Genomic DNA, 10771 nt, shown 5'->3' on the forward strand with positions numbered 1-10771 from the left:
CCCTGTCCGCAGGCCCAGCTGAGCCAGGCCTTCAAGCCATCCCGGCCCAGGCTCCCATCATGGGAGTGGAGATGCTGCCTAACGATTCCAGCCCCAGGCATCAAGTCACCCTCAGCCATCTGCGGCTCCCTCGCTGTGTCCTCAACATGCCAGAGCAGACACAAGCCGTCTCTGCCGGGCCCTGCCTAGATTCCTGACCTGCAGGGCCGTGCGCTTAGTAAGATGCTCCTGCCCTGAGTCTTGGGATGCTTCATTACGCAGCAGTAGGCCCTGTGACATCAGGAAGCCAGTTTGCTGGCTGCTAAGCCAGGGCCTAGGTTTATGATGTCTCTGTCTCAGAAAGGAAACTTCCTTGGCCCCTGACCTTTCTACCTTCCTCTCCACCAAGAAGTACGCTCAAGAAGGAAACTAGAAGACAAGACTACTTCTTGGCTGAGAAACACCGTTTGTGCTTCGCTGATCACCTGCATCGAATTCCTGTCAGATTTCCACTGAGTCAGCACAGCCTCTGTGGTTTGTTTCCTAAGTTCACTGACTTTGTTTCATATTTTGTTGTTATCAAAAGAATCACGTAGGGGCCGGCCCTGTGGCTAAGTTCACACGCTCCGCTTTGATGGCCCAGGGTTTCGCCGGTTCGGATCCTGGGCGCGAACAGGGCACCGCTCGTCAGGCCATGTTGAGGTGGCGTCCCAAATGCCACAACTATAGGACCCACAACTAAAATATACAACTATGTACCAGAGGGCTTTGGGGAGAAAAAGGAAAAATAAAATCTTAAAAAAAAAAAAAGCATCACATAGGTTCTGCTCGGTGTAAGATTTGTCTCCTGGGTGACACGCTCGGCCTTCCCCAACTGACCTCGATAGGACAGAGCCAGACTCCAAGGGCCTCCCGTTGCCCCGAGACTGACAGGCTTCATAAGCCACCCGTTGACGTTTTCCAGGAAGGATCTCCAGACCCCCATTTAAAACCATAACTCCTCAAGGAAAGCCTTGACCGATTTCTGCCAGCTTCCTGTGTAATCATGGAGACTTGGTCCCCACCCCACTTGGACACCCAGGTCTCTGGGAAATCTACACTGTGCCCAAAGCTTCCAGAGGCTAGACCTGGTGTGATGGGGCAGCACAGCCCCGTCCTGGGTCCATAGCAGGCAGGAGAGGTTCATGCTAGGACCTGGAAGCCTGGCGGAGTGGGGCTCCCGCCTGAAGACCTCAATGGGCATTAAATTGAATAGCCGTGAATTACTTTGGAGAGCCAGGAATTCTGGAACACAGGCCGGTGATGTCTTCAGTCTTGGACAAATCGTGGTCCCAGTCCTTACAAACTGTGCAGCTCACTTCCCCTCCCTGACTCTCTCAGGGCCCCCTCCCAGCATCGTGAGGACCACATGAAGCTGCGCCTGGCCCAGTGCCTGCGTCTGGTAAGTCCTCAGTGAGCGACAGCTGTTGACCTCATTGCCCAGGACCTAGAGCAGTTTGTTGTCGAGCTTTTTCACGCCAGTTCCCTCAGAGACCGGAGTCCTCCTCCCAGCACCTTGCCCCTGTGTGGTAACCAGCTGTTTGCATTCCTGTTTGCCCCCAGCTTGTGAGTGCCTCAAGGGCAGGCACCATGTCTTGGTGTTCTAGCTTCTAGCAAAGAAGAAAATAAAAAGGGTGAGTGTGTCAATAGCCCTTTATGGCCACGTGACCACACATGACAGACAAAGAAATGGGAGCATAACCAAGTGACCATATGAAGGCACGTACTTCAATGCTCGAAGTGAATCCTGGCTCAGGTTAGTTTTCCAGAAAGGGGGAGAGGTGAGCAGAGGCAGGCTGGCAAGGAGGCAGCGCTGCAGGTGGGCAGAGGGACAAGTTGGGTTGGAGATGCCTGGGGGGGGGCGTCAGGAGTTGTAGTTGACTTTTGTCCCTCACCGTGGGGGACACAGGCATCCCTGCAGAGCTTTCCCGCCTTTCAGAATTGTGCGACACTTTTTAAGGAGTGTGTCTCATTTTGGAGAGAGAAACCACCATCGGTGTGCTAACGAAGTGGGTTACACCAAGGGCCCGCCATGAAACACGCTTCCCGCACTCTCCTGCAGTCCCTTCCACGTGGGCTTTGGACTTGGCCATGGGACATCCATAAACCGTACGAAGGCAGAGTGTCAGGCAGGGTAGGATATACAGATTTTTGCAGACCTGGCCATGGACCCTTTATGTAGAGAACAGCTCAAAAAACACAGTGTTTCTTGGTGGAGCCCAGTAGGTGGGCCCTGATGGGAGGGTGTGTCCAGGGCCGGTGAGCAATGCAGTGTGCTGGGAGAGGACCACTGTATGGCGGAGGGGTAAGAAATGGGGGTAGAAAGGTGGGGTGGGGCCAGGCAGTGTGTCAGAGTCTCAATTGTCTTGGGCTTTTTTTCTCCTCCAGTAGAGGAATGTGGAAGGGACTAGAAAGATGGAATGAGATGCCCAATTAGGGGAATCCTGTGACAAATCAGGGCAGGAAAGGATGAGGGCCTGACCCAGGACCAGGCAGTGGAGAAGGCAGAGAAGGAGGTGGATGTGAAAAACACTGTGGAGGGAAGAGTGGTCAGATTTGGCAGCTGAGGGGAAGTGGAAATGAAGGGTGGAGAAATGAAAGGAGAAGCCACAGATGATTGAGATTGTCAGCCTGCGACTGAGAGGTTGGCAATGCTGGTAACAGGAATGACAGGAACTGTGGCTTTGGGGGAAAGTGAGGAATTTGATGAATTTATCCAGCCTGGTGAGAAGACACCAGGGGGTACATGTACTTCTGAAGCTTGGGAGAGAGAGCTCAGTTAGAAAGCCGAGTTAGGGGTCTCTACATCCCAGGGGAGATGGCCTGATGGTGGGACGCTGGTGGACGGATGGCCTGAAAGAGAAAGGCGAGGGCACTGAGGTCAGAAGCCAGGCCGCCCCCAAGTGACAGGTCAGCATGGGCAACGCTGCAACAGACAGGAACCAGGATAGGGCCCGAGTCGCCTCCTTCCATTGGACATCTGGCTTCTTTTCTTGTGGCCTCATTTTCCTGTCTCATGTGGGTACCAGCTCTGCTCAGTGCCCACTGGGCATGTGCCAAGCCTGCCCATGATCCAGTGCCATGTCTGAGCTGGGCAACATCCAGTCACACACACCTCAGCGATATGCAAGCCTCTGTGAACAGAACTTCAGAGCCTTTTCTGGAAGCTACTGAACCTTCCCCAGAAAAATCTACATGCATCAGACCCGGCTGATTTGACACAGTTTCAAAGGACTTGCCAATTTCTAATGCCGGCTCTCAGGTAAAGAAACCGCTCTAGACCAACTGTCTCCTTGTACAGCGGTGAGAAAGGTCAGGAATAAAGGAGTGACTTGTTATGATCTCAGGCTGGCCAGGGACTATCTGCTATTTTCAGTTTCCTAGAGCTGAGTCTTGCCGGATCTGCTCCTGGATGACTCTTACCAGTAACTAAAACAGAGCCATACTCTTGAAGTCACTTGCCTCCTCTCTTGCTGGATAAGACAGTTCAAAGGCAGCGGAGACATGTGACAGTCTGGGGTCCAAGACCTGAGATGGCCCTGGGCGCCGCCCCAGCCACCCTTGCTTGGCCAGCCCCTTTATGACGCCCTCAACCCCTGGACAGTTCACAATACAAATTTATTTATGTATGTATTTATATAGAATACAAACACTCGGGGACAGCTCGGCCCCCTTAACCACCCAGAGCCTAGACTCAGAAGAAAAAGAGGGGTCCGACCTTAGGAGTCCGAGGTGAGTTCTCAGGAGACGGGTTCTTGGCCAAACGCAGGACGCGTGTCCGGGGCTGAGCTCCCATAGGAGAGACGGGACCCGCGGTGCGGCCACAGCTGGGCGTGGCTTCCGAGCACGGGGCGGGGCCTGGGGCGCTGTCTGCCCCTGAGGTTGTTACAAGGAGCGTGGGCCGGTGCCTGCGGCCCGGGTTCCGGGGACCCCTCTCCGCTGGGGGCAGTGGGAAGGGAATGGGGTCCACAGGCCAGGCCTCCTACACGTAAGCGTTTTTTCCGTATTTGCCAAAGCTGCTGTCTTCTTCATTCGCGGCCGCGGGGGACAGGCGGGCAGCGAGGCTGGCGGAGCGCAGCGCGGAGGCCTTGTAGGGAGGCCGGGCCCTGGAGGGGAGGGGGCCTAGTCAGAGGGAGGGGCGGCCCTCGCGTGTCCCCCGCCCCCGCCGCTCCGCCCTCCCTTACCTGGCGGCGGGGTCCTCGTCGGGGGCGCAGCAGCAGTGAGCGCAGAGGCAGGAGCCGCCCAGGATGGAGAGCAGCGAGGCGCTCCAGCCCAGGTAGAGGGCGGGGCCCAGCTCGTACCTGGGGACACGGACGGCCATGGGGCAGCGCTAGCTCGGGGACCGGGCCGAGTCCCACCCACCGCCCCCAAGGGTGAGGCTCCCACACTCACTTGGTTCCTTGATACGAGGGGTTGAAGAAGTCCCGGGTGATGTTGAAGGCGTACCAGGAGATGGCCACCATGCCGCAGACACCTGGGGGAGGGAGAGGAGGCCCGAACCAGCGCCCTCGGCCCGGCGGAGGGAGGGGCAGCCCAGAAGCAGGACGCAGGGCAGCAAGTCCCAGGGCGAGTTTCCTTCGATCCCTTTCTTTGCCCCTCCCCGGTTCATGACCCTCTGTTTCCTAGGGTCCACTGTAAGCTTCTTGACCCAGCACCCAGGACCCAACCGCAGCCCACCCTTCTCGTCTAGTCTCCCACACTCTGCTCCTCAGTTCCCCTCCCCTATCTTTATCCCTGACCTGCCTTGTTCATTCCTACCTCTAGCGCCTTGATAACTTAAAATCCACCCCATGGGAGTCCCACCCATCTTCCAAAGCCCAAGCAGTCTTCCCGGCCCCCCACCCCCACCCTGCCTGCCCTGATGCCTCTTCCTTTGGCCGCCCAAAGCCCTCAGAGCCTGCGACAGGCCTTTGCCACTCAGTGCATGAAGGCCTGAAGCCAGCCAGACCCCTGGACTGCAGGACCAGCCTCGCTACTCGCTGGGGACTTGTCCTCCAGTAAGCCACCTGACCTTTCTGAGCCCGTTTCCACATCTGAAGAATGGGACAAGACCCACCCCACCTCGATATGAGGTGACGTGTGCAGAAACGTTTTAGCAAATTGAAAAGGGATGGCAAGCCACGTGGTACTGTTATTGCGCGCAGTGTGCATGTGTGTGTGTGCATCCTGACTCCTGTCTTCCCAGCCAGGCTGTGAGCTCTGGAGACACTCACGCTCACCTTTGGAGTCCCTCCCACACCTCGCTTACGCCTGGCTCCTAGTGGGCGCTCAAGAAACATTGCTGATGGGCTGATTTGTAGCCAAAGGATTTGGTGAATGTGGGTGAGGCTGATGTAAGCAGGGAGAGAGGGAGAGCTGAGCCTGGGAGGCAAGTGTCAATGCAAAGGGGAAAGTGAGACAAGTGCCAGGAGTGGGGAGCTGGAGATGACAGAGAACCCCGGGGTCTGTTGCCCCCCAACCCCCCACCACAACACAGGGCCCACCATCACCTTCCCCCAATTACCAGCCAGTATGTGTAGGGCCCCTGCGGTGGCCGCCAGCTTGGCTTTCCTGGAGAGCTCGATGCTGCCAATGTTTGTGCAGCGCAGCCCCAGCATGCCCAGGAAGAGGCCCAGGAAGCCCAGGAGGATGCCGGTGATCATGAGCGCCCGGCAGGCCTGGATGTACCCTGAGGAGGTGGGGTGCAGCCATCGGTCCCTGATCCAGCCCCTCCCCCTCCATCTCCCCTCTCCCTCCACAGCAGAGTGAGCCCCTTCCAGCCCCTGCTCAGGCCTCAGCCCCTAAAAGCCCTCCAGTCCTCTCCTTCCGCTTGGGGCTCCATCCAGCCTACAGGCTGAGGGGTCACACCCCTCTCCTTCCCAGAAGCTAGTCAGTCCCAAGGAGGCTCAGCCCCTCCCGCCCCACCCCTGTGAGCCCAGCGCACTTCACCTCTACCTCCACCTGTTACAGGGCTTCTCCGTGGCACTACTGACCCGCCGGCTGGATGACGCTTTGTTCTGGGGGCCGTCCCGTGCATTGTAGGATGTTTAGCAGCATCCTTGGCCTCTACCCACTAGAAGTCAGTAGCGATCCCCCCAGGCGGGACAATCTAAATGTCTAGACATCGTCAACCCCCTGGGGGCAAAATCGCCCGTGTGAGAACCACTGCTCTGTTAGATGATGACCACACTCTGCCGTGTATCACAGAGACGGCCCCTGAGCTCCTCCTGCCCCTTCCCCACACCCTGCCTCCTCTCCAGGTGCCACTGAGTGCCTAGCAGAGTGCCAAGCATCCTGAATTAAGCTTCCTCCTTGGAATGACCAATAGGGGGCAGCAGTGGCCTATGGGTCACTGGGTTGAGGGCAGTTTCTGATCCAGGAGGTGGGATACCTGGGCCCAGGACCAATCCAAGTCAGTCTAGCTCATGTGCTTTCAGTGCCTCAGTTTCCCCTTTCTCAAAGCTGGAGGCTGGCTCCCTTCCCCCTCCTCTTTGATAGTTGCCAAGTGCTCCCAAGGACCTTGCACCCCTTTCCCGGGTGGGGCAGTGCCGTTGGTGCTGAAGGGGAAAGGCTGGGTCCCTGCCAGGAGGATGTGAAGTGGCCCGGAGTTGGGGGGTAGATAGGAGGGGGGACAAAGTTCTCTGGGAGCCCTTTTTCACTGCCAGCCACTCCCTCCAGATTTCCCGCCTCTCCCCCCTGCTGCATATCCTTCCCCACCCATCCATCCGCCCACCTGCACCTGGGCAGACCCCCTCCGAAACCCCAGGTGGTTCCGGCAGACAAAGGGCAATTATTAACAGCAGGGGCTGAGCGGTGGGGGTGATTCAGTGCCTGTCAGGACCCCTGTCAGGCCCACATCAGCCTTGGGAGAATCCCTGGCCCTGGACTCAGACACACGAGTCCGGACTCCAGCCCCTCCACCAGCTGTGCGGCTCTGGGCAGGTCAAGCTGACCCTGCAGTTTTGCAGCTTCGCTAAGATGAGGTTGCTAACACCCCTGACAGCAGGGCCCTTGTAAACAACATGGAAACGGGGTGTGGGGAGTGCCTGGCATAATGCCGGGACCCCGGATGACTCTCAGCGCTGGGTGGCTGCCCTCTCTGCCCTTCCCCCTCAAGCACGTTCCTGCACCCCTATCTTCCATGCACACCCATGTCCTCTCTCAGGCTAAGGGCAGCAGTTCCAAAAGGGGCCTTCTCAAGTGGGCAGGCTCACAGCAAAGGCCCGTCCTCATCCCACGGTGTGGCTGAGGAATAAGTGAAGTGGAGATGGCCAGGGCTGCTGAGCTGGCTGCCTCCAATGTCCCTGCTGGCCACCCAGACTTCCGGGCTTCTGGCCCAGATCGTACTCAGCTTCTGTAGGGCTTTTGGGGGAGCTGCCTTGCTAACAGTCGTCCTGGAGAGACGGATGAAAGCATGAAGCCCCGGCACTGGGAATAGTGGGAATAGATCCTGGGAATAGTGGAGGCACGGGACCCGCCCGGAACCCCTAACTGCTCAGAGCATCTTTGACATTCATGGGGGCAGTTTTCTGGAGTGTTGGCCTCCGGTCCTTCCCGCACCAGCTGGCACCTGCAGGCGGGACCTGGCAGAGCATGATGGCTCCGGGAGCACCCAGTGAGGGCGTGGGAGCTGCACCTCATGGGGTTCCTGGTCATCCCCTCTTGGCCCAGCCTGGGGCAGACTGAAGGCACACTGACCTGGGGGATGAGGGGGTGACACTCACAGGGTGAGCAGGAAGCAGGAAGATGCGACAGCCACCAGGCAGAGCCTTCCTAGTAGGCTCCAGCCTGCTAGGAACCTCAAAACAATGCACAGCCCCGAGAACCCTGAGCACGGCCCGTACCTGAGTACGGAGACCTGCAGGAAGACGTCCTTTAAAACAGGCCTTCAGAACTCGCCGTGACAGCGAGACCGGTGCCCCAGTGGCAGCCTGGGGAGGCTACCGAGAGTTCTGTCTCAACCCGCAAGAATCCCAGATGGGGGCTCCTCTTCAGCCCACTCCCACCCCAACTAAAATGCCAACACTGATTGAGCGCATCTAGATGCTAACATCATGCTAACAGTTTGCAGGTTTTCTCTCGTCTCCTCTTCACAACCACCCCGTGAACCAGGGCTGTTGTGACCGTATTTTACAAATGGGCCAAAAGAAGCTCTTTTATCACCCGCCCAAGGCAGAGAGCTAGTAAATGGCAGGCGCTGAATCCGGCAGTCTGACCCCCACGGCGCCTGCGCTTGGAACCACGAACACGGACTGTCACGTTAAGGCAGGGGGCCATGTGTGACGATGCCTCCACTGCAGTTCCAGGCATGGGGGTTATCCCCAGCACTCCTGGCTGGAGGAGCCCGAGTCCCTGAGCTTGAGCAGGCCTCCCTTATCCACATGGCGCCCCAGGCCGGGCCCCAGGCGGCACCCGCCCCACTCAGGGCTCTCTCCAACCTCCACCTCCCTCTGCCCCATGCACCTCTCCCCAGCCCCTACCAGAGAGGGCCAGCATGGACGGGAACTCCCAGCAGTTGTAGACTCCGAGGGAGTCGGTAGCACAGCTATACCAGAGGTTCTCGAAGATGGTGTTGGTGGTGATGACGTTCCCGTGCACGGTGGACACTCGCCAGTAGCTGTTTGGCAGGGTCACCCCCAGCATCAGCAGCCCCAGGGCTGCCATGAAGAAGCCGAAGGTCTCCACAGCCACCGACATGGTGGGACGCAGGCCCCGAGGGGCGCCTGGGGCCCCAGAGAGGGGAAGGGGCTGAGCCCCGGAGGAAGGTGAAGCGGCTTTGGCTAAGGAGGGCTGTTAAGGCAGGCGGGAGAGAGAGGGAGGGGGAGGGCAGAAGGCCACCTGCAGCCTGGGCTTCGGCCTCGCTCTGGTCTGTTTCCTGGTTTCTGTCTCCTTCCCTCTCTGGCTCTCTCTGCTTCCCCGCAGGTCTGTCTCCCGGTTTCTGTCTCCTCTCTCTGGGTCTCTCTGCTTCCCCGCAGGTTGGTCGGAGGAATGAGCTAAGAGCGTGCGGCAGCTGTTGACGAGGCGATGGAGGGAATAAACGGAATGGGCCAAAAGTCCACCCCCTCCCCCCGGCCTCCGGGCTGCCCTGGGCTCCCGCCCCACGAGGGTGGGGGGAGTGACTAACGGATGCAGCCAAGGAGGGGCCCCCATGGGAGGCACTGGGAGTCAAGGGGAAGCGTCTGTCTCTGACTCGGCTTTCATTGGGAGCCAGAGAATGGAATAAGAGGGACAAGGAGAGAGAAGGTGACTGAGAGACAAGCGACAGGGACAGACAGAGAATGACCACAGACAGGCCCACCGTAGCTTTCAGTAGCGGACGGATCCAGGGAGCAGAGCCACCTCCTCTGGATGTCGGTGAGGACAAGTCTAGAGACTCACAGCCCTAGGGGTTGGCCATTGGAGTCTCCAAGGAGAACCGAAGTTGAGTAAGGGAACGGGGTCTCCGGGAGGAACCCAGGGCTCTGGGGTCGTCCGCCTGGATTCAGACCAGACCCCGTCATTTAGCAGAGTGCCACGGGCATGTGGGTGGTGCTCATTTCTGCTTCTGTGGATTTCCTCACCTCCTAGGTTGTAATAACTGTGGCCACAGATCAAAGCACCTGCACATATGAACTGCTCGTCCTCAGTGAGTGACCTGGGTCTGGGTGCTCCAGGCCCGGGGTGAAGCCACCAGCAGCTGCTTACCTCTAAGCTTCAATTTCCTGAACTTGAATGTCCCCCCTTGGTGGGTTGATCTTTGACTCTTTGATCAAGCAATTGATCTTTGATCAGCAATGAGCTTGAACCTGCTGCCAAGGGGCCCTCAGGGGCTGTCACCAGCCCAGAACGTGATCCTGGGGCTAATTCAAGAAGCTTAGAATTATCAGAACTGTCACCAGCTTTATTAATTACGACAGATTAGAAACCTCTGGGTTCCTACCCCAAGCCAAGGCTGAGCACCTGTCCTGATGGGGACAGTCTCATTTCCTGCCCCAAGGCCCCAGCCAGGATTGCTCCGGTTCTCTTCTGGCAACGTGGCCTCTGAGGGGCTGATCCTACCCCCGGGCAGTCACACAGGACATCACTGAGCTGGTGAACTGTAACCCCCACGCCCCCCTTCCCCGTGTGAGACTCCTCCCCGCCCCCTGGCTGGGCTGGCTTGGCTGTGGAACGAGAGGTATGCAGTGAAGCAAGACAGGCCCACGCTGAGCCTGGCACAGGCGGGTGTGGGGTAAAGCAGTCTGGGTGCCGACTGGGCCCTGACCTTCCACCTACAGCCGAGGTGTCCTGGCTTCCTCACCTCTCCCAAGACCCCTGCTACTCCATGCCAAATGCCCGTTTCCTTCCCTTTACCAGCCGCCGCTGCCCCTAAGGAGAAAGATGGGGGGGGCGGGGAGGGGAGGATGCAGGAAGAGAGGGAAGGGCGGGGGTTTTGGAGGAAACTGAGTGGGGGCCCCCCTGGTATGGAAAACTCCACGTGCAGAGAGGCAGCTGAGTGGGTCAGAGGAGACCGGAGCCATAACTCCCAGCCTTCCCCTCAGCTGTGTCCTACCCGCCTCCAGCCGCTGCTTCCTCCCAGGATTCTGGGGTCACGTCCCCATGCTGTCCGCCACTGCTCAAGGACGTGGCTTTGGGGGAGGGGGAGGAAGGAAGGGTGTGGGGTCTGGGCAGCTCGGTGGACAAAGGAGAGCCCCACACCAGCCTAGAGGGCAGGGGCAGGAGAGCAGGAAAGGACCACATGTGACCCCCACCTCTGGGCCCAACAGAATCCACCCCTTCCTCAACGCGGACACAG

General features: G+C 58.5%; 1 protein-coding gene and 1 long non-coding RNA gene across 2 annotated transcripts; one reads left to right on the plus strand and one right to left on the minus strand.

Annotated features, from left to right (window-relative positions):
- Positions 1 to 3617: 3617 nt before the first annotated feature.
- CLDN15 (claudin 15) lies at positions 3618 to 9084 on the minus strand. Its single transcript, XM_008543528.2, has 5 exons — positions 8478 to 9084; positions 5522 to 5686; positions 4411 to 4492; positions 4203 to 4319; positions 3618 to 4124 (listed from the first exon to the last, which is right to left on the minus strand). Exons 1-5 carry the CDS (start codon positions 8692 to 8694, stop codon positions 4001 to 4003), a joined length of 705 nt encoding a protein of 234 aa, XP_008541750.2. The 5' UTR covers positions 8695 to 9084; the 3' UTR covers positions 3618 to 4000.
- LOC139074709 (uncharacterized) lies at positions 3660 to 5135 on the plus strand. Its single transcript, XR_011524374.1, has 3 exons — positions 3660 to 3750; positions 4035 to 4391; positions 4906 to 5135. It is a non-coding gene; the product is annotated as an uncharacterized lncRNA (long non-coding RNA).
- Positions 9085 to 10771: the final 1687 nt, after the last annotated feature.

The sequence above is a fragment of the Equus przewalskii genome, chromosome 12 (genome assembly GCF_037783145.1).
Source record: "Equus przewalskii isolate Varuska chromosome 12, EquPr2, whole genome shotgun sequence".
NCBI lineage: Eukaryota > Metazoa > Chordata > Mammalia > Perissodactyla > Equidae > Equus > Equus przewalskii.

What these genes read in the sequence shown, in the direction of transcription:
- CLDN15 (XM_008543528.2), bottom strand. Translation starts at nt 8,694, where the DNA reads ATGTCGGTGGCTGTGGAGACCTTCGGCTTCTTCATGGCAGCCCTGGGG. An exon ending in GTCCATGCTGGCCCTCTCTG is followed by an intron (nt 5,687 to 8,477) that starts GTAGGGGCTGGG and finishes CCACCTCCTCAG; the next exon opens with GGTACATCCAGGCCTGCCGG. An exon ending in GACGAGGACCCCGCCGCCAG is followed by an intron (nt 4,125 to 4,202) that starts GTAAGGGAGGGC and finishes CCTCCCCTCCAG; the next exon opens with GGCCCGGCCTCCCTACAAGG.